The sequence below is a fragment of the Suricata suricatta genome, chromosome 7 (genome assembly GCF_006229205.1).
Source record: "Suricata suricatta isolate VVHF042 chromosome 7, meerkat_22Aug2017_6uvM2_HiC, whole genome shotgun sequence".
Classification (NCBI taxonomy): Eukaryota; Metazoa; Chordata; class Mammalia; order Carnivora; family Herpestidae; genus Suricata; species Suricata suricatta.
Genome location: NC_043706.1, coordinates 16,786,927 through 16,810,232, shown reverse-complemented (window position 1 = coordinate 16,810,232; position 23,306 = coordinate 16,786,927). Strand labels below are relative to the sequence as shown.

General features: G+C 43.7%; 1 protein-coding gene and 1 long non-coding RNA gene across 7 annotated transcripts in view; one reads left to right on the top strand and one right to left on the bottom strand.

Annotated features, from left to right (window-relative positions):
- ADTRP (androgen dependent TFPI regulating protein) overlaps window positions 1–10,004 on the bottom strand; it is a 67,527-nt gene extending 57,523 nt beyond the window's left edge. For all 3 annotated transcript variants that reach the window (XM_029944729.1, XM_029944730.1, XM_029944732.1), the window contains exons 1-2: window positions 9,927–10,004; window positions 9,004–9,258 (exon numbers count right to left, since the gene is read on the bottom strand). In XM_029944729.1, the coding sequence (XP_029800589.1) occupies window positions 9,004–9,258; window positions 9,927–9,968 (297 nt within the window). In that variant the 5' untranslated portion in view covers window positions 9,969–10,004. The remainder of the gene's footprint in view (window positions 1–9,003; window positions 9,259–9,926) is intronic.
- On the top strand, window positions 2,632–23,306 carry LOC115296261. 4 transcript variants are annotated; one of them, XR_003910816.1, is made up of 4 exons: window positions 2,632–2,704; window positions 14,982–15,059; window positions 15,423–15,523; window positions 23,064–23,306. It is a non-coding gene; the product is annotated as an uncharacterized LOC115296261 (long non-coding RNA). The 4 variants fall into 4 exon arrangements; XR_003910815.1 differs by lacking the exon at window positions 2,632–2,704 and adding an exon at window positions 7,219–7,305; XR_003910814.1 differs by lacking the exon at window positions 2,632–2,704 and adding an exon at window positions 10,063–10,123.

Below are 23,306 nucleotides of genomic sequence, written 5' to 3'. Positions count from 1 at the left end.
AATGACTTTGAAAAATACTGATGCCTGATTGCCACCCTATCCCCTCAGAGATTCTGATCTTCTGGGGGTGTGGCCCAGGCTTTAGGATTTTTAAAAAGTCTCTGGAGTGATTCTAATTAGGACAGATAAGGTTGAGAACCACTTGCCTAGAGGAACTTCCATTTGGACATCTGGATCTGGCCTTCCCAAGAGAGGTGAGAAGAATGCAGAGAGAGAGAGCAGAGATGGAAAGCAAATGCTGGGGTAATGGCCTCATCTAAAAGGCACCAGGCCAAGAGGGTCACCAAAGTAGCAAGTAGACAGTAGAAGACAGACGGTAGAAGACAGAACATATAGGAGCCCCATGGCCCCCGAAGGCAGGAGGAAGCTTTGAGCCAGAGAGTGGTTCCAGGGAGGGTGGGAAACCATTTAAACGTCATAAACCAGGGGCCACCCCAATACTCATCATCTACTTTTGACATTCAGCCCTCAGGCTGTAGAATTTGGAGCACATGCATGTTAGAGGAAGTCACCTCCTCCACCCTTCCCCGCTCCCACCCATCCAGCAGCCCTCACCTCACCCCTAGTTTCACTTCCAGCTGTTTAGGCCACAGCAGGCAGCTGCTTTAGTAAGGAAGGGCCGGCATGGGGGCTGGGCCCCAGCGAGGAGGCCCACACTCTTCTATCAACATAGCAATTAATCATGTACTGAGCTCAGAGAGTCGGCCAGGTTTTCTCTGTTTGGGGAGAGGCTGCCTCCACCCAGCATGCAAGGTCCATGTGACCGCTTTCCTTAGCAAGAGCTTCCTAGAGTCAACCATGAGTGAAGCTGGTCCGAACTCTCTCTTGCTTTTCCCAGTCAAAAATGTGGAAATCGGATTGAAGGAAAAGAACGCATTACCCAGAGCCTCCCTGGCTTCTCCTTTATCAATAAAACTTTTCTCCATGCCGCAAATTTGCCAATCATTTCTCCACCTCCACCCCCCAGCTCCCATATATATGCCACACTGTGGAGGGGCCAGCCGTGTGCATACAGCAGCCTTGTTGCCACTGATCTTCATCTGCCTTGGCATATGCCATCATCTGTATCAACAAGGAATATTCGTGGAGCCCTCACAAAGGAGCTTGGGGGGGAGGTGCTAGGATGTTGCCAAGACAAATGAATGAGCCAGAGCTAGGGCAGAGAGGAGCCACGCAGCTGAGCTGGAGGGCAAAGAGAGGGAGGCACCATAATAAGCTCATTCAATAGGGAGGCTTCTTGGAGGACCTCAAGGACAGGCCTCCGTCTCCTCCCCCAATGCGACAAGGGTCTGCTCAGTCCCTAAGGACAATCAATGAAATGGTTATCAAACAGGCACAGAAAGAACAGTCAAGGGAGAACATGGTAGCTATCAGGGACTGAATGATGTCCCCCTCAAATTCACGTTGAGGTTATAACCCTCAGCACCTCAGGAAGTGGCTGTATTTGGAGATACAGTCTTCATAGAAGTAAGCGAGTTGAAATGAGGTCAGTAAGGGTGAGTCCTAATCCAACATGACTAGTGTCTTTCCAAGAGGAGACTAAGACACAGACAACAGCCAGAGTGAGGCACGACTGAGTGAAGACACAGGGAGAAGACGGTGGGCGCCAGCAAGCTGAGGAAGGCGCCTCAGGGAAAACCAACACTGCTGAAACCTTGATCTCGGACTTTTAGACTCTAGAACTGTGAGAAAATAAATTTCTGTTGCTTCAGCCACTAGTCTGTGGAACTTTGTTATGGCGGCCAGAGCCTAGCAACACAGCCGCATTAAAACAAGATAGTGACCACTGGCCTTCTTTTAAGAATCTTACAACAAAACTACTGTCATTTACACATTAAAAAAATTTTTTTTAATGTTTATTTTTGAGAGAGACAGAGAGTGAGTGGGGGAGGGGCAGAGAGAGAGGGAGAAGAATTGGAAGCAGGCTCCAGGCTCCAAGCTGTCAGCACAGAGCCCAACGCAGGACTCCAACTCACAGATCCTGAGACCATGACCTGAGCCCAAGTTAACACGCTTAACCCCCTGAGCCACCCAGGCGCCCGCCCCACTATCATTTACATTTCTCAACTATTTTGGCTGCCCAGGAAAGCAGAGCTAATGGTATCTTTTTGATCAGGGTTGATTTACCTCAGAGCCACTGCTCTGTGATTTATCTTTTTGACCAGCTCTTTTCTAAGTCTCTTTGTTCTTTGTGCCTTTTTTCTGAAATGTTGCTGGTCTAAGTTTGTTAGCTGGCTTCCTTTTTTTTTTTTTCTGTTGCTAGCTAACAAATTTACCACCTGCGAAGGCTGAATTACATTTTTTATAACTAGTGCAACTTAAGAAACCATAGCTAGAGGAAATTTCGTTTTTATATTCATGTGTCTTCACAAAATTCACAAAAATCTTGAAATTATGGAAACTTAGCCTTTCTAAGTCATTAAGTTCATTTCTTTGCCTTTAAGCCAGAACTGTCTTCAACTATCTCAGGAAATGAGAATTTCTTCTATTGAAAAAAAATAATTCCACAGAGGGAGATTCCACAAGTTTTTCTGAACAGGATATTACAACTCTCATTGGATGAGTCAAGTCATCCAACGCCCAGCCCAGCTCTGTGCCTGACTTGAACAGGCTGGGACTTTCTTAGGTCTCGCCTTCCAAATGATGCAAGACTTAACAGTGGGAGACGATTCCAGAATAAAACAGCCAATGGGGACTAACTGTGGTGAGTGTTTTCTGTAACTGCAGTGATGTGGGTAGTGGTGTTTGGGGGCAGGCAGAAGAAGGCTTAGCTAAAACATATCCGTGGTAGTATATGTAATTGACGGTTCCAAGCATCATGCATGTGTGGTTAGCTTCAGTAAAACACTGAGAGAAGAGAATGAGATTTTTAAAAAAATAAGAGAAATGAAGAATATAAACTGGCAAGAAGAGGAGGAAAACAAGAGAAGAAACCAAGAACTCTGGCGGGCAGGTTGGAAGAAGAATTCTAAGACTGCTGAGTCAGTATTGTATATTGATAACTGGGTTCAGAGAAACAGCAGGATGGGTGTGGGGGGACTACCTGACAGGTGAGGTGGGGGGGCCCTAGAGAGTGGCCTTGCCAGTTAGACCCATGCTCTGGTCAGCTGTTCATGACATTGACAGAGGGCCTGTTAGGTGTCACAAGCGGTATTAGATGTAGTACAGGCCAGGGCAAGCCCTGTGTTAATGTGTCATTATTAGGAAGAAGAAGAGAGGAGAAGCAGGCGGAGGAATCTTCTCGGTACATTTTCTGTCTTACATTATGTAGGTCAGGTTCCCTGGGAAAGGATCAGACGCTTAGATCTGCCTGCAGAGTGTTCATGGAGGGGTACCCCCAGAACAACTGTGCATGGGAGGGAAGAGGGGGACAGCAGGTCTGAGCAGCAGGAAAAGAGGAAAAGCAGTGCATTGGCATGAAATCGTCCGGTCCCCAAAGGAGCTCTGGATCTGAGCTGGCTCTTCAGTATTGTCCCAGAGCCCAGCCTTCATACCACAAATCAACCAGTCACCGGATGCAGCGACTCCAGGGAGGGCCCTGAGCCTTGTCTAGGCTGCTCCCTTCTGCTGAAGGACAATTCTAGGACAGGACCCCAGCTGTGAGACATCAGCAGCCCAACACTCTTTCCAGGAACTGGGGAATGAGTACCTGGATGCTAGGGAGATGGGGAGATCCTGGGGGCCACACCACAGTATCCACTACCTATGAGGAAACTGAGGCCCAGAGAAGTTAGGGAACTCATGCAAGATCACACAACAAGTGAACCACAGAGCCAGCACTCACAACCAAGCCACCTGACCTCTCTCCTGTGTGTAAAGAGCCTACGAAAATGTCACGGTTGCTCAGTAGGTTACAGCTATTTTATTTTGGATGCTGGTGCTGACAGGTTCCTGCCATTGGTTCTCCTCCCTATGGCTACCTGAGAGCTAACGATGGGGGCCTTAAACATTTTTGTGAATGGGTAGTTAAGTGTATTTCTGACTCTGTTGAGCTTCAGAGTTCCATGGATTGATAGGTTAACCTGAGGATGGAAATTCAAGGTTGGCCCTGAGTACCGAAGTGGGTGCTGGCACATAAATGGGTCCTTGTCTTCTCATTGTTCGGGAGCTGCTTTGGGATTTGGACCAATGGAGGGTCCTCCAGGTTCTCTCTTCCCCTGCCCTGCTTTGCCACCCCTGCGAACCTAGGGGATAAGGTTCCTGTTGTCATGGTGACAGCTTGAAAAGAATGAAGTTGAGGCCTGTGCAACTTTATGACAAATGGAGGGAAAGGTCGTGCCTGTTGGTGAAACAGGGAGGCCCCCACCCAGAATCTCCCCTGGAGATCCCAGTTATGTGGCACTACCTCTACCAGGGCTTCAGAAGGAACTTTACTTTTAAAAAGAGGAAAACACAGCAAACTGTATAAAGTCAACAAGCTCAATCACAGCTAAAAGTCCCCTCCGTCCCCCACCTCCCAGCTTACGTTCCCTGAAGAGACAGTCTCTGGATGGCAATGGAGTGTCTAGAGAGGAGAGGAAACATTTGTGGGGGTCTCAGGCACTGGAAGCCGGAGCCAACATGGGCACCACGAGAATGTCCATGGCACTGCCGTGTCTTCACACCCAGACACGAGGGCTTCCCCATTCAGCATGCTCCCTGCTTGAGGCTGCAAAGTCTACTCCCAGGACGGCCCCAGAGCCTAAAGGCTGCACCTACACAGCTCTTGAAGGGAAAGTGGGGACTCCATGGTGACCTCCTTTGGTGGCCAGAGCATGCAACCCACAGAGGGAGATACCTGAGCGGTGAGGCAGGTAGGCGACCCTTGCCTTGGAGCCATGACCCACTACCATGGTGCTGGGAGGAGACTGAAGTCCCACAAAATTGCCTCTCCCTCTGGACGACCTCTATTTAAAGACAAGAGGACTAGAAGATGATTCCTACCCTCCTACCTTCTCTTTTCATCATCCGGCGCCTACAACATTCTGAGTGCTTCTGGCACGCCGGGCCATACATCCCTCACGGTCAGTCTGTGATGATGCACTACTTTTATTCTATTTGGCAGCTTTGGGAACTCAAAACATAAAGAGATACCTAGACCAGTGGCATGGAGCCAGGAGGTGGTGAGGCTGAGGTACCATCCAGAGACCCATGATCCTAGAGCTCACGCTTATCATCACCAGGCTACACAGCCTCTCCCTCCCAACAGAGAATTGGCTGCCTCTTCCCTGGGGTGGGTGGACTCCCTCATGAGGCAAAATCTCCCATCTCTCCTCTCCTTTCTTTACTCTCCTTAAGCACTAGGCAGGACTAGGTGGCTGTGACCAACACGCAGCAGCACCAGACCCATCCCAACCCCCTGCCACCAAGCCTGTGTATCTTCCCTTTGAGTGCCCTGGGATGCTTTGAGAGGAAACGCTCCAAATGTTGACCTTCACTCAAGTGCATTGTGCTCTTGAAAGGAAGCATCACTGATATTCAGCCCAAGTAAAAATTGAGGCTGTTTCACGGGAGGGGTGGGGTGTAAATTTCCTGGAAAGCAGGATCGGGTCAGATTTCAACAGGGTTACATAAAATAAACTGAAGAGTGTTAGAGCAGGTTACGAGACTTCTATGACTTTATAAACACAACCATTAGCTAATCATTAATGAATCCCTAGTTAACACCAATTAATCATTAAGAAACACAGCCATTCATCAGCCCAAGAGACCTCAAACACAGGGCAATGTTAAGGCCCAGTATCTCACCGTAAGTAACATGTGTGAAATCTATTCTTTAAATTAATCCTCTGAAACACAGTCGACCACAGTCAACCCATCTTCTCCAACTGAAAAACTTTGCATTCAGTCATTTCAGTGACACCTAACAGAATCCGGAAAGGAAACAGCTGTAAGTGAGCCCCTCTGAGTTCATTTCAAAGGCCAGAAGATGTCAGAAGAGGCAATATTGCTCAGGAAGGCAGAAAACGCTGAAGGTCAAGTGCAGTCAACACACCAAGTTGCTCAGTTTTTGTCACCTGGGTACTCCACGCCTGCCATTGTAGCAAGTCCAACGTAGAATCAGAATGTTAGGAGACAAAGCTCCTGTTTTAGAGCCATTTATGATCTGATTGGAATGTTAAGACTCACATGTAGGTGGAAATAAGAAAATAATAGCATACATAAGTAAGCAGAGATTGAGAGATGTCATAAAAACTCAGGGAAAGGGGCGCCTGGGTAGCTCAGTTAAGCTTCTGATTCTTCACTTAGGCTCAGGTCATAATCTCATGGTTTGTGAGTTCAAGCCCTGTATCAGGCTCTGTCCTGATGGCATGGAGCCTGCTTGGGATTCTCCCTCTCCGTCTCTGAGCGTGAGTACACACAGAAACACACACACACACACACATACACACACACACACACACACACACACAGACACATACACACTCTCTATCTGTCTCTCAAAATAAATAAAATAATCATTAAAAAGAGTTTTAAAAAAACTCGGAAAGAAACTATCCATAGAACTCCCCTATGACCTAGCAATAGCACTGCAGGGGATTTAGCCAAGGGATACAGGAGTGCTGATGCATAGGAGCACATGTACCCCAATGTTCATAGGGGCACTTTCTACAATAGCCAAAACATGGAAAGAGCCTAAATGTCCATCACCTGATGAGTGGATCAAGAAGATGTGGTATATATACACAATGGAGTACTACATGGCAATGAGAAAGAATGAAATCTGGCCATTTGTAGCAAGGTAGATGGACCTCAAGGGTGTCACACTAAGCGAAATAAGTCAGGCAGAGAAGGACAGAAACCATATGTTTGCACTCATAGATCTAACAGGAGAGACCTGGCAGGGGACCATGGGGAGAGGAAGGGGGAAAGAGAGCGGGGGAGAGTGAGGGACACAGATCATGGGAGACTACTGAATACTGAAAACAAACCGAGGTCTGAAGGGGGAGGGGGAGGAGGGAAGGGGCGGTGGTCATGGAGAAGGGCACTTGTGGGGAGAAGCACTGGGTGTTATATGGTAACCAATTTGACAATAAACTAGTATAAAATAAATAAATAAATAAGTAAGTAAAAACTCAGAAAGACAAAATGAATGTGTACTGGAGTTCGTCAGCAGAGATTTTAAGGAAAACGTGGGACATCAAGGGGTCTATGACAATGACAAAACGGTGGATGGTGGGTTGGCCTTTCATTCAAGGAGGTATAAATACAGGCAGAGCAGTGAGGGCAAGAAGCACAGGGACCAAGGCTGGAGACGACCAAGGCTTCCCTGAGGAAGAGATCAGCTTTTCTGGGGAGAGGGGGACCTGGAAGCTGGATGGGCAGGTGAGCCCTTGCGTCTGGAATTTGCGATTGGTTCGATGATTGGAGGGAGCCACTGTGGTTTCTTCGGTAGCAGACCACATTTCTGAAGCAGGCTCATGATGTTTATAACCAAACCAAACCCAAAACAGTGCTTTGGGAAGATTAACCTGGAATCTGAGCGGTAGATGGATGGATTGCTAATGAGAGGGCGATGCAGAGATAATCTCGTCGCCCAGCTACAAATTAATAAGAGCCTGTAATAAGGGGGATATTAAGATTGGGGAAGAAGGAAGGAGCCTAACAAAAGGAAAAAGATGGGATTTGGTGGCTGAGTAGTCCGGGAAGCGGAAAGGGGATTAATACTAGGAAATAATAGTCTTTGACAAGGTAAGTGGCTTTTTCCATACTTGGAAATAAGAGAGCTCTGGGGCACAAAACAGAGTTAAAATGAAGACGTCAGGGAGCTGGTTTGTGGGGGCAGGTGATAAGTCTGTTCTCAGCTGTGCTGAGTGTGAGGTGGGGCCTTTCTGCAGGGAGTTGGGTTAGGTCCCACCGTCCACCCTGTCTTTAGTTAACCATTTTTAATTCCACGCCAACGGATGCACAGAGCAGGGGTTTTTACTGTGTTATCCCAGTTTCACGAAAGCATTTCTTTGTTGTTGTCTATTTGTCTGTTTGTTTCATAAAATCCTATGATTGAAACAAGCATTCATCTTGATCATTTCAAGGGACACTGGAGCCGCCAGGGCTTGAATCCTCCCGGCCAAAATCAAAAGCCAGCAAATGCCCAGACAGGAAGAAGGAAAGCATCCAGGCCCCTTTGCTCTGAGCCTTCCGAATTTCCTCCCCTTACAGTGTCACGTGTTCTGACCACACATAACCTCTGCTTAGGATCATGATTCCAAAGAATTGGAATATTTTGCCAGGTTTCTGAAATCAGAGGTTTTCACCACACCCTACCTTTCAGTTACAAATCTCAAACATTCATCAGCATCCCCAAAGGATGTGCTATTTTTAGCTTTTAAGTTTGAAACTATTTTTACATCTCCCCAACACATTTTTTTTTTAAATCGATTTTTCTCCCATTCATTCATGTTTCATTCATCAGAATGTGGTCAGCTGGGCTAGAGAGACAAGAAGGAAATCAAGTCATTGGATGGGTTTGTAAATAGTTGAAAATGTATATTTGCCATTTGGTTGGGTGAATTATCCTTTAAGATGGAGCCTGAGCCTATAAAAAAATTGAAGTGGGATCTGAACATGGCAAAACGTGTTTGCTTTTCTTAGATAAATCTGTTAGTCTGTGCTGGGAAATGGCATCGTTCCCCCATTGGAAATTATGCTTCCCACACAACATACGCCACTCTGCCTTCCCTCCCAGATTTCTCCAAGCAAAGTTCAAAATCCTGCCTGTGTTTGTAGTCAGTCCCCTGGTGAAGCCATTCATTTAGTCTTTCCATTTGGGCTCATCTGAGAAGAGCTCCAAGACAGGCTCCTTTTCTTAAGAGCATTTAACAATTAGTATAAAATTTAACTACAGATACCTTCTAACTTGGGTTTTTCAGAGCAAATTGCCAAGGAAAGCCAAAACTTCCAAATGAGGAAGAAAGAAGACAAAGGATGGGATTTTGTACTTAATAAAATTCAAAGGTGATATGTGTAAATACACTGATGTTATAGACAAACAGATCGCTTCCTGGTATGGTCACATGGACTTACCAGATTTAGGAACGTCAAGTATTTCCACTGTCCGCCATTTAGAAAGATTTTGGATTTCCGATGGTCCCCTCCTTGCTGTGAGATGTAGTAATTGAGAAAAATATACCAGCTCCACACAAGGAAGTGGTATATGCACGTACAAGTCCTCCTCATGGCGAGCTCTGACCACGGAGCCCTGAATGCCTCAGGCAGCTTTCCTCTGGCGTCCTTCACCTTCTGTGGGTCCCAGTTGGAGTCCTGCGGCTTGCCAGAGGGCTGTAAAATACACCCCTCTGGGATTGGGAGTTCCAACAAGGCTGAATTTTGCTTCCCTCATAGGCTCCCTCCCTGGTAAACTTGGGAGACAGGATTATTGCTGGCTTTGAAATGCTTTCCTTCAGATAACAACAAGTAATCCTCAGATTTGCATAAATACTTAGGCTGGGAGGGAGGTCGGAGCTGCACTTTGCACTGTTTGGCTGGGGGGCCTGTTAAATGACCTTACCGGGAAAGAGCAATAAACTAATGCTAAATACTAAATACTAAAACCATATTCTCTTTTCTTTCCTTGTCATTTGGACAGAACCAGAAAGTTGGGATAATACTTCTTGACAGATGGGAATCAGGTCGTTGCAGAGAAGGGAGAGATTATGGGCGTGTTTATGGCCCAGAGGGAGAGGGAGAGGGAAAGGATGTGGCAATCTTGCTCCTGAGGACTCTGGGGCCCTATAAAACCTGCAACAAACTTTGCTCTTCAAGGGAACGGCCCCAAGACATTTTTTTCTTTTTCTTTTTTTTTTTTTTTTTAGTTTTATATCTATGTCCTAGAGAACCAAAGGTTACCCAGGGCTGCCCCAGAAAATTTATTTGCATGAGTATTTCGGTGCCCTGAGATCGTGGCCAAAGAAGCCCAGGAAGAGGCATGTAGCCATGATCCAGCATACCTGAGTGTAGACATGGCGGGGAGAGAGTGAGGGTCTCTGCATTGCCTTAGGACCAGAATGTGCTTCAGCGGGGCAGAAGGACCCTGAGAGAGGGCTAGAAGTGTGGTACATTGTGACATCACTACCTTGTTTCCCTGGGCAACTGGCTCAGAGGGTTCTGAGCAAATCCCCAAGGGAAGGCCTCCCAATGCTGTTATGTAAGTCTGGAGTTGGTGCTGTTGGTTGATTTAATCGGGGCTCGAAAATACTGGGAGAGAGAACTACAGGTGGCAGACAGAGTGCCAAACAAACATAGACCCACCTCCTAGGAGTCAACAGATCCCAGATATCAGGTAGGGTGGTAGATGGTGGCTGGAGGTGGGGAGAGCAAACCTGAGCCAGCAATAGAGCGTTCATAAGTGTTGCCAAGGGATCTGGCAAATGGTGACCTAAAACCCTGTACACACCTCCACGGCCTGGGTTAAAACTGCAAATAACAGGGGCGTCCCTGAGTGGCGCGGTCAACTTCTGCTCAAATTGTGATATTGCAGTTCATGGATTCAAGTCCTGCATCCAGCTCACTGTTGTCAGCACAGAGCCTGCTTCAGATCCTCTGTCTACTTCTCTCTGCCCCTTAACTGCTCACACGCACTCTTTCTCTCTCTCAAAAAGTGAAACAAATTTAAAAAATTGCAAATAACAAGCAGCTAATGCTTTGCCCATACTTATCATGTGACAGGCCTTGTTCTGAGCGCTTCACACGTGTTAGCTCATTTAATACTCTAAGCACCACCATGAAGTAAGTACTATGATGAACCTCACTATTAGGAACCCCCTTCTCAGATGAGCAAATTGAAGCCGGGCTGTTAAAAGGATGCTCAAAAAGTAGCAAGAGACAGAGCTGCAGTCTGCACTGTAGCCAGCGTGCCTGACCACAAAGAAACAATGTTTGCTGTGCAGAACCTCAGACTTCCTTTGCAAATGTTTCTTCACTTTTGTCAAAGCCCTTTTATTCCTCTCTCTCTCTCGTGGGAAAATTCTCTCAGAAAAGGATCAGGTCAGTTTTGAAATTTGGTGCACATGTAAATTATTGTGCTCCGTCTCCTGGGGTATTTTCACGGTTCCTGTCATCATGGATTTAGGGTGCTTATCCCCTTATGCAAAAATATCAAGAAAAGATCTGCAGGTGTGTAAGGATTTGAGGGATAAGAGAGGAAGACAAAGATGCACTTTTAACACCAGGATCTTTTCCCCCCTGCATTAACCTCAATGCCCATGGATAAAGCCTTTCATAAATATTGATACAATTACTTAAATTTGTTTGTAAGCTGTTGAGTGTTTGGCATTGGAATCCAATTGTTAGCTTTTTAATGAATGATATATATGAGGATTTGTATATAGAAAATATATAACTTTTTATTTCAGCATATTTTCTTATAAAATTTTCCACAAAAATGTTGAAAGGAAATTCTACCTTGAGAACATGTTCACATCATAATTTGTACCTGTGGTTGAATAACCAGATAAATTTTCATGAAACACTTTGGCCATCTGTCTCTGGCTCTGCAAGCAGATAGAGATTTGGGAAATAATGACAGTGTTACTGGTTAGCTATATGATATTATAAACTAATACATACTAAATCTGCTGTTGGCCTGCCTTTCTCCATTTTCCAAATATCTTGAGGCCTCACATCATATCCAGGAGAAGTAGCAGAGAATTGTTTCCTAACTTAATAAAAAACTGACAGAAATATGCATTTTTATAGGAAATACTAAAAATATAGAATAAGCATATTTTATACTCTGAATCGAACAGATAACTTGACCACTAAAAGCAATATTCTTTGAAACTCTCTACCCTCTGGGAGTTTGGAACACCAGTCTTTTAATGTCATAAGTACTTATTGAGCAACTGCTAATAGCCAGGTACTTACTAGGCTCTGTGGATACCCTGCGGAATGAGAGAGACAGAGACAGAGACAGAGAAAGAGATCCAATCACGACTTCACAGAGTCTTTATTCTAGTGGAGGTGTGTGGATAATAAAGAATAATACAATTGAGTATTAATTTATAATTTATAATTATGATAATGACCATGGAGGATAATAGCACAAGGCCTGGAGTGGTCTGAGGTCAGGGAAGCTGGCCCTAGGAAGCCACACAGGAGCAGGGCTGTTCTCCCAACACCTCCATCATGCTCTGACTGTTCTACCCAGTCTTTTTTTGTGAGCTCCTCTGTCTTTGCCAGCCCCTTATGTGTTGGAGTTTCCCAGGGAGCTGCCCCAATCCTCTGTCCATATCCCTACATACTCACTCTGGTGATACTGCTCACCACAGATCATGGTGTCTGCCATTACTTTGTATAACCACAAATTTTCCCTAGCCTTCTTCCTATCCTCGCAAAGCTTCACATAGATCTTTGATTACATGGTGCATATTTCCTAAATGAGTCAGATGCCCCTCAAACTCAAGATATCTAAAATGAACTCACCCAAAACTGACCTTCTATATATATTCTCTGTTCTGGGGGGGATGGCCCCAGGGTCCACCTGGGAGTCTTCCTTGTCTCCTCTGTCTCCCTTACTCCCCGTATCCTGCCAACTTCACCCAACTACATCTACAACTGCCCTAGTTCAAGTCCCCCCAATCTTCTTCCAGTACTGCGGTAACTGCCTTCTATCTAGTTTTCCCAACTCTAGTCTTATTCCCAACTTGGTGTTCTCTCCAGCCTCATTTTGGTTTCACATTTGATGTTCTTCCAACCTCACCTGGCTATGTCACGTGCCAGTGTCTTTGACTGGATACCATCCTCTAAAAAAAGCAGCTCAACACTTTCCTTCCTTAGGAACCCTTCCCTGAACATCTCCTCAAGGAGGCCATATTAAATATCCCCCTCCAGCCTTCTTTAATACCCTGTGCCTCTCTGCAAATTGCATGATGATTATTAGTGTCTTAGTCCATTCAGGATGGTATAACAAAAATATCATAGACTTGGTAGCTTATAAGCAACAAAAACGTGTTTCCCCCAGTTCTGGAGTCTGGGAAGTGCAAGGTCAAGGTGCCAGCAGATACAGTGTCTCATGAGAGCGTCCAGGGTCATAGACAGTCATCTCCTCGCTACATCTTCACATGTGTGAAGGGGTGAGGGGTCCCTGGGGGGACTCCTGTATAAAGGGAATAATCCCATTCATGAGGGCCCCACTCTCAGGGTCTAATCACCTCCCTAGAGTCTCACCTCCTAATGCCATCACTTTGAAAGTTAATATTTCAACATAAAAATTTTGGAGAAGCAAAACATTTACTCCATAGGAATTAGAAATGAATCTCTTTAATAAACTGTTATCTCCCTGGGTTCAAAGATGGTGTTTTTGGATTCTTAGAGCTCAGCATAGTGCTGAACATGCAGTAAAAACTTAAGAAATATCTGTCAAATATATGAATATATGTATACCAGGCATACGTGTCTACTGAACCTTCCTATAAACCCAGTTCATTCATTAAAAACTTACTATATTCAAAGTGTTCAGCTGCTTGGTTCTGTGGAAGAGCTGGAACACTGAGATGATTAAGATAATGCCTAGGCCCCGGAGGAGCTCACATTCAAGTGGCAGAGACAGATATCTAAACAAAAAAAATTATAGCATGATGTGGTAACTACCCTAAAAGAGGTATGCATAACCTACTAATGGAACCTAAATTACCCTGCACATTTTCTGTCATTCTAAACACACAGAAGATTGAGTTCAAGATAAATGCACTGACTGAATCATGGGAAAACTCCAGATGCCATGTAGGAGAAGAAAAAGGTCAAAGCAATCTCACTGAGCAAAGTAACTATGGCCACCGGAATGGATAACGGCTTTGCCTAGTAGAGATTTTAACTCATTGCTAGGCAAGTCTTAAAATGATGAGGTAAAACCAGGGGCTCAAGCTGGGCTTGAATCTACTTAGTCACCTTGGCTGGCTGGCCATCAGCCTCATTGGGATGTTAGTTACCTCGAGGGCGAAATAGGACTTGAGGTACCTACAGTGGTGATTGTCTTGCTTCAGAAAACCAGGACATACACTGAGCTAAAGGAACCCAAGGTTGGGCTCTGAAGACACTGAAAGGATGCCCCAAGCCCACACAGATACACACCTACTCATTCCATGGAGCCAACATGGACATACCATTTGCCCCATGGTATGGTAAGACACTCTACTATGTTGGTTACAGGTAGCACAGTGGTGAGAAGGAAATTAGGATGGCAGAGCTCAACATTCTTGAGGTCATGGTGAAAAGGTTGAGAAGCATGGTTTCATTTTGTCACAAGAGAGAGATCCCTCAAGCTGCAAGGGCTGAACAAACAAAATACTAACAAATCCCAGTCATGTTAAGCTTCAAGGTCAGTAGAACTTGTCTGCATTCCACTTGCCTCTTAACTTGCACAGAGCCATGTTGAGATGGTTCATTCTTTTGAAAGCTGATATACCTCCACACCTTGCAGCCTCCCTTAACTTTGCCCACTCTTCAATAAATAGTCCTATCATTAAATCCCCATCTGAGCAGGCTACCTTTTCTTGCTGGAACCCTACCAGATCAAGCCAATCAGATTGTGAGCTTCTCCAGGGGTGTCTGGTATACCTCTGGGACCTCAGAACTATTCATGGTTGTAAATAAATCCCAGATGCTAATAAAGATTTGTTTGCAAGGATCAATTCTGGTATTGTGGTGTTCTTAAGACCTACCTAGGGGGTCTTGAACCCATGGTTTTCCTGATCATCACCACCCTTGTCACCTAAAACTGTTTGTCTCTTCCTAAAACCACTGCTGCCTCTGACTCGGTATCACTTGACTTCTAAAGGACTCTCCCCTGTAAAAGGGAAGTGATTCTGGAAATAAATAAATAACAAATGTGTGATGTCCAGTTGGAGCCAAGGTGCCAGGGAAGTAGGCTCTTATTTTCAGTGCATTTGCATCCCTAGGAGCCTTTGTCCATTTGCTGTACATGCAGCTAAGAACTGAGTTGGAATAAAGCATTTCACCCATTGGGTTATTTATACCACATCTCAGAGCATTTGTTTTTCTTGCAGGTCTCTGTAACTACTCTGCTTTTTAAAAACTGGAACATTCATTGAAGACCCCTTTTGAAGTCTCGGGCGAGAACATGTGTGAGTTTCCAGCTACCCAACAAAGTCAACTCTGAAAGGCAGAGGAGTCTTATCGTTTTTATTTAGTCTAGTAGAACTTTCCCGGCCCACCACTCTGCCTCTTGCCCTGGGAAACCTCCTTCGGACCCACCTTCCTCTTTGGCCCTCAGGTTTGTTTTCATAGTGGAATGCAGTGTTTTGTTCTGATCTTCTCAGTCTCACTCAGAGGAGTAAATTTCTCTGTTGGCAGTTTTGAAGATGCATTTTCAATCCAGAGGCCAAAGGACTCTTCCTGTTTACAAGCATGAAATTGACATTGTTTTAAACGTTCAGAGCAGGAAAGAACCATTTGAGGTCAGTTAATTCATCCTCTTCATCTTTCAGATGAGAAAACTAAAGCTCCAAGAGGTGTAGGGACTTACCCCAAATCACAGAGCTACGAATAGGGGAGCAGTGACTGGGACACAAGTCTCTCAGTCAAGCCGGTGAGTGCTCAATGTCTTTTGAATTGCTTTGTTCTGTTCTCAAGTTCTAGAATTTTCAGGTGAATTTTTCTTGCTTGAATTAGTTTGTGCGTCACTTGATTATCTGAGGTCTGATGAAGTTATTAAGGAAAAACTATCTACTTAGAAATGCCTTTCTCAGGTGGCTCAGGTCATGATGTCACAGTCAGGAGATTGAGCCCCATGTTGGGCTCCATGCTGAGTGTGGAACCTGCTTAAGAGTCTCTCTCCCTCTCTCTCTGCCCCTCCCCACCTCTTAAAAAAAAACAAATAAATAAGCAAAATCAGAAAGAAAGGAAGGAAGGAAGAAAGGAAAGAGAGAAAGAGAAAGAAAGAAAGAAAGATCTTTTTCAGACTCCAAATCAGATTTCATGTGTTTTGCAAACATCATGTTAATCAGACTTAAGTTTTTTCATAAGAGAACTCAGATACTTCCAACAGATTTTTACCTCCTAAATTAATCGGCATACTTAAACATATTCAATGCTGACCAACTGGCACATTCTAGTTTCAATCTTTTGGGCACATTCTAATTTCAATATTTTGAAATTTTTGTGTGAATTTCTGCTCTCCTGGGAAATTCACCATAAGAGGATCTATAGGTAAGCTCTGGTTAGAGCATATAGAATTATGTATAGAATTATGTATGAGTCAGGTACAGTCATATACATAACCTGCACTGTGATTTGCTGGTTTTCTATCTAATAATTATATGATTTGCTGAAAGGGGGTGTTATGGATTTGGGTATTTCTCTTCTCAGCTCCATTGGATTTTGCTGTTATGCATCTGATACTCTTGTTTCAGACATACATCCTTAGGAATCCTATGTCTTCATGGTCATTAGGAATTATCAATATGTGATGTCTGTCTTTGTTTCTAATATGTCTTTTGCTGATATAAGGTCTACTTTATCTGATATTAATATTGCTATTCCTTCTTTTTTAAGTTAATGTTTACATAGTATATGTATTTTTGGATCCTTTTACTGATGAGCTACCAGTTTTATTGAAATTAAAATGAATTAAAAATTTTTATTTAAATAATCTCTACACTCATCACAGGACTCCACTTCATGACCCTGAGATTAAGAGCCACACACCCTTCAATGGAGCCAGTCAGACACCCCTAAAGTGAATTTCTTGTTAAAAATCATAGATGGGTTGTAGGTGTTTTTGTTTTTGTTTTTTAAGCTCACTGTGCCAATCTCTGCTTTTTAATTGGTATATTTGGACCATTTACATTGAAGGTAGTTGTCCACCATTTAATTATTTGTTATTCTTTGTTTCCTCTCTTTCTTGCACCTCTGTTCCTCCTTTCTTGCCTTCTGGTGTATTAATTGGATACATTTTTAGTATTCTATCTTGATTGAATTATAGTGGTTTTGAACGTATTTCTATAGTTTCTTTATGGTTGTTCTTGGTTTGACAGTATACACATGTGACTTATTAGATCTATTGTCATTAACATTGTACCATTTCAAATAACACGTGGACTCCTTGCTTCCATTTCAGTTCCTTACTTTTCCCACTTTTAAATATCAGTCTTAAACAGTAGATGATGTTGTAATTTTTGTTCTGCTCATTAAATATGACTTACAAAGCTCATGAGAAGAGTTAGTCTACTGTATGTACCATCCTTCTGTGTATAGATAGGCTGGGCCAGCGAAAGACTGCAGCAGCGGTGGGCCTAGCCCCAGGGTAGTGGGTTCCTCTCCTGTTGGCCTCGCTCAGCAGTATCAGCTGTTAGTTGGACCCACAGGTGGCCATAGCAGTGCAAAGGTCTATAATACAGTTTCCACATCTGCCTGCCAGTATACCACCAGCCGGTAGCTGTGGCCATTTGTGAGTGCCCAAGGCTCCAGGAGGCCACAGAGCCAGGGCACCGCCTGGGGAAGAGTTCATGCCCAGCCCAGGTGGGACCTGAAGCTCCAAGCTTCCCCTGAGCAGCTTCCACAAGCTAGTGCATGGAGGATAAGGGGCAGAGGCATCAGGGGCTCAGATCATACTGTGTTCTCTGCCTTCTGGGCTATTCCTCTGGCCAGCCTAGCTTCCCTCCTGCCAGCCTCAAGCACTCCACTCAAAGACCCTATTGGCACACAGGGAAAACTACAGCTCTGGCCCTGGGGCCCCCAGGGGCTACTGTCAGCCTTGGTCAGCCTCTCTGTGTACTCAGGGGCCAGCAGACAGGGCCTCTGCCCCTGGTCACCTTTGATCTGGTCCTGTGGAGACTCAGCTGCACAGTTGTAAACATTCTGCGGCTTTTGTTGTCAACTCTTAAAAAAAGTCTACATATAAGTGAACCTGGGCAGTTCAAACTGGTGTTTTCAAGGGTCAACTATATTTGCTTTAGCCATTTTGGAAAGGCAAGACCGCTAGCAACAAAACTCTTTTGTCTTTCATCATCTGAGTTTTCCTTGATCTGAGAATGTCTTTATTCCCCTTTCATTCCTGAAGACATTTGTAAGATGTAGAATTTACCACTGATGATTTTTTTTTCTTTCCTGAAAAATGTGTGGGATACCTGGGTGGCTCAGTCGGTTAAGCATCCGGCTTTGGCTCAGATCATGATCTCATGGTTTGTGGGCTTGAGACCCATGTCAGGCTCTGGGCTGACAGCTCAGAGCCTGGATCCTGCTCCAGAGTCTGTCTCCCTATCTCTCTCTCTGCCCCTCCCCCACTTGTGTGCTCACTCTCTCTCTCTTTCTGAAAAATAAACATTTTAAAGACATTTTTAAAACTGAAAAAAATAAATCTATAAAAAAAAAGAAAAAAATGTGGAACTTCCTCTGGCCTTCATGGTTTGAGATGAAAAATATATTTTTATTTAAATTTATGTTTCCTTATCATTACTTCTCTCTGTTTGCTCTGTTGCTTTGATGACCAGTCTTTAGTTTTTAGATGTTTAATCATGATGTATCATGGCATGGGTTTCTTTGGGCTTATCATATTTGGAGAATTGTTCAATTTCTTAAATCTGTAGATTTATATCTTTTACCAAATTTGAGAAATTTTCAGCCATTATCCTTTTTAAATACACTTTAATTGCAATTCGTTTTCTACTCTCCTTCTGGGACTCCAGTAATATACATTTTGGAATTTTTGTTATCCCACAGTTCCCTGAGGTTCTGTTTGTATTTTTCCAGTCCATTTTCTGTTTTTCATATTGAGTAAATTCTATTCATTGGTCATGTTTCATTGATTTTATCCTGTATTATTTCTGCCCTATTATTGAGCCCATTCAGCGAGGTGTTTGGTTTTTTATTTCCATTACTGTAGAGGGGCACCTGGGTGGCTCAGTTGGTTAAGTGTCAGACTTTGGTTCAGGTCGTGATCTCCCAGCTCATGAGTTCGAGCCCTGCATCGGGCTCTGTGCTGACAGCTTGGAGCCTGGAGCCGGCTTCAGATTCTGTGTCTGCCTCTCTCTCTGTACCCCTCCCCTGCTTATGCTCTCTCTCAAAAATAAACATTAAAAAGTCATATTTATTTCTGTTACTGTATCTTTCAGTTCTATAATTTCAACTTGGTTCTTTTCAATAACTTCTACTTCTTTGTCAATAGTTTTTATTTTTCATTTGTTTCAGAAGAATTGGTAATTGTTCTTTAAACTATTTTTATGATAACTCTTTACAATCTTTGTCAGATAAATCCAATATCAATTTCTCTATTATTGTCAGCTGACTGCCTTTTTTCATCCGAGTCATATTTTTCCTGGTTCTTGGTGTTTCCAGTGATTTTCATATAATTGTAGACATTTTGATTATTATCTTAAAAGTCTCTGAGTCTTATTTAAGTCTTTTATTTTAGCAATCAGTCATCCCATTTAGGTTTGGCACTCAGGGCCTAGCTTGACTTTTGTAGACTATGGTTCCAATGATAATTTCTTGAGACATTGTCACACTACTTTATCTGGTGCCACAGGAGCTCGGTCCTAGTAGGACAACCCAAAATATCTCCAGACATGTCCAAAAGCCCCCCGGAGAGAATAACACTGCCAGTTGAGGAGCACTGCTTGGCAGAAGCCAGAAGAATTCAATGTCCCCAGTGAGACAGACCATGATCCTGTGGGAAGGGGAGGATATATTCTCCCCCAAAGCCTTATGGGAGAATTTCAGGATCCCAGTCTGCATTTGTGTGTACCAACTTCTCTGGCCTGGGACGAAGAAAAGGCTTTATTTACCTCTTACTACATCTGCTCAAACCTGTACTCAGGGAGGATATTGACAATGCCTCCTATCATGAAACAGGATTTGATTTCTTGTATAACCCAGCTCAAAGGCTAATCTAGCCTGAGACAAACAAGTGGTCTTTATTATGGAATTAGAGCTATGAAGTTTCAAGGTGAAATCCTCTTAGCATTACATATACATGTATGCATATTTATATTTTCTGCTTTAAGACATGCTGCCAAAGATTGTTATCAGATACATCCTTTTTGCTTGTTGGTTGGTTTTCTTATTTCTACATTGCTGAAATGACATTACATGACCTTTTGAAAGTTTTTGCTTTTTTGCCTGGAAACATGGGGCAGTGTTTCATAAAAGTGAGGAAAATGTGGCTGTGTTTTTAAAAATCCCCTTAACTTAGAAAAAAAACCTGCCAGATTGTTTATTGCAGAGTTGACTCATTTGGTCAAAAAGAGTTGTTTAGGCTAGTCATTTACTCGGCTGCCCTCTGAATAGAAATGCCATCCTCAAACTATGTGAAACTTACATGAGACCTCACAGAATAATTTACCAAATGGCTGAAATTTAAGGTCAAATCTGTAGGCCTCCTTGGCATTTTCTCCCTGCCAAGCAAGTCTAAATGATTATATGCTAATCATTTAGCTGTAATTGTTTCACATTATCTGGTTGGTGGAGGTGTCTATATGACCACTAGGCAATTTCCACCATTCTCCACCAGAATATTCATGACATTTGGTGCTACTTAAAGCGAATCCAGGAATTACTGGTGTCCAAAATAAGGCACACACCAATACAGAATAAAATCAGCCTCTCTCTGTCACCTTCAACAAAGGTAGATTTCTTTGAGATGTGACCTGCTCAGGATAAGAATGTTCTATAGATTGTCAGCTTCTGGGGACAGAAGAACAGCTGGTTTTCAACTGATTGGAGGAAATGTCTCCTTCTGACTCTGTACTTTGGTACCAACCCTTTGTATACTTGTCTTTAAGAAGTCTAAACTTTTGTTTGTGATGTTCTACCTGTTCCCCTTCTCTGTCCACCTTCCAAGAGTCAGAGAAAATCTTGTTAAAAGGATTTGGAGAACTCCTAATAGAAAATAAATGAAGCATAGTCACTTGTCTTCAAGGCTCTCCTCAAACCATGAAGCCTCCTTGCCAAGGAACTTACCTGCAAGAGGCTGATTTTTTCAACCTGTTTTTAGAAATAATGATTACTTCACTGAAGGCCTAATGACATCCTCCCCACCATAGTAGTAACGTAGAAAGACTTTTTATATAGTTTTTTTGGCTCTTCGGTGGCATTAGTGTGAGTATCTCTGGTTCCATCAATCTGGCTGTAACTCTGAAGACTGGCCCAGGAGCTCAGAGAGAACATACTGGGTCTAGAAGCCCTGGGATCAAGGGCCAAGTAGCAAAGTCTAGCCTTCAGTCTTGGCACTGCTATTGGTCTGCTACTGTCTGCCATCAGTGACATCATTGTGGGGACATTATGAGAAAGAGGGTGACAGAGGAAATGTCTGCAAGCTGCTGGGTGATTTCAAAGGCTCTCAGATTGCTTTCTGTTAGTGTGGCGAGGCTGCCAGCCTGCAGTGAAATGTTGGCTTCTGAAGAAGTGTGGCCTCCAAAGCCAAGCAAGACAAAATATTTTCACACAACGGCCCGGAGCGTGAGCTCCAAAGTCAGTGTGCCCTACCCCAAATCCCAGTCTCACTTCTTCCCACCTGTGTGTCTGTGAGCAAGTTAAGGAAACTCTCTGTGTCTCAGTTTCTGCAGCTATAAAGTGGGGATAATAATAGTGCACAAGTCCTAGGGTTTCCATACAGGTTGAATGAAACAATACATGTGACGTGCTAAGGACAGAGCCTGTAAGACAGTATATATTCAATAAGCATGAGGTCCTATCATAGAAATTACTTGGAAAATGTCTGTCCTCACAGCCACCACCTGATCAGAATGCCCATTTGGGCCACAAGTACCTAACCATCAGGAAATATGTTTGCAATAGCAGCTTCTGCTATGTATCTTTAGTGAATGATTATCAACAGGCTCTCTGTTGCAAGCAGCCTGAATTCTTTCCAAAACACATTGATGGGAACATATTTCAAATGTATTTCAGAGATGTCTTAAGGGCAACATTAGCTTTTAAACTGAAGACAAGTTGCTGCCCTTGACCTGGGGCTTTCCATTCAGATGTAATGACCCATAATTTCCCAATGCCCCTGAAAAGTTTGTTAGGAATTGAAAAGAGCAACTGAAATTGACCTAATGTCCAGTGTTTGTAAATTATCACAACCTCTCTCTTGAGAAACAGAGAGAGACAGACAGACAGTACGCAGACAGCTGCATATGGGTAAGGAAGGGTAGTAGGAAAAGCCAACACTCAGCACTGAGCTGTTGTCTTTATTTTAATCAAGGGGGTGCTAAGTGACAATCAGAATGTCTTCTGGTAGCAGAGAGAAATATGGAAGCAATTCAAATATGCCTGACTGTTTACCAAATTTTGAAGCTTTAAAAAACTAATTTTGAAAGCATAGTCCAAATATTGTCTGGTTAGAAGTTATTTTCTTTTAAGGAAATCAGATGGTAAGAGTGACTGTTAGTCAATGATGAAAGTTAATGTACATGACCCTAATGGACCACAGAGAGGTTTGTGGAGAATCCTGGGAGTTCTCTATGTTTGTGAGGTAGAGAAATGGCCCTCAGCACCTCAGAGTTCACAGATAGGTAAGAAAAAGGAAAATGATGTTTGGCCCCCTGGTTTCTCTGCCCTTGTGCTCCTTTACCCAGCTCAGCAGGGAGACCCTGGGAAACTGGTCGGTCATTCACCAGCCCCAAAGAAAATGGTGTCCTGTATCCATGCCCAAAGCTTCCAAAAGGGTGCACTGTGAGCTCCCTCAGTGAGCCTCATTGAACAGATCACAACCAAACGTTCCAGCCTCCTATCTTGGATGCGTGCTATGAACTAACTGTCAAAATTCACATATTGAAACCCAACCCTCCAGACAATGGTATTTGGAGATGGGGGCCTTTGGAAAGCAATTAGATTGTAAGGGTGGACACCTCATGATGGAATTGGAGCTCTTCTAAAAAGAGGCTGGAGAGAGTTTGCTTCCTCTCTCTGCTCTCTGTCATGTGAAGATACAATAAGAATACAGCCTTCTGCAAACCAGGAAGTGAGCGCTCAGCAGTCACTGTATCTGTTGGTACTTTAATTTTGACCTTCCAGCTCCAGAACTGTGAGAAGTAGAGGTCTGTTGGTTGAGCCACTAGTATTTTTGTTATAGCAGTCTGAACTAAAACAATGAGTGAACCCATTCCATCTTTCCTCCATTTCTTTAGGTGGGAAGAGCTTGTTGACAATGTGAGACAAGAAGATGGTGGATCCATTTGGCCTGGTATGGAATAAGGCTGGATGGAGGTTAGAACTAAGTGTTCTGTCAGCTGCCTAAGGGAAGAAGGAAATGGAACTTATACTTTGAAGAGCTGAAATGATCATTGCTAAACACTGACCATCTACAATTATTGTAATGCATGATTTTCATTACTTTTTTGAAACAAATATATCATCCATATAAATTATAA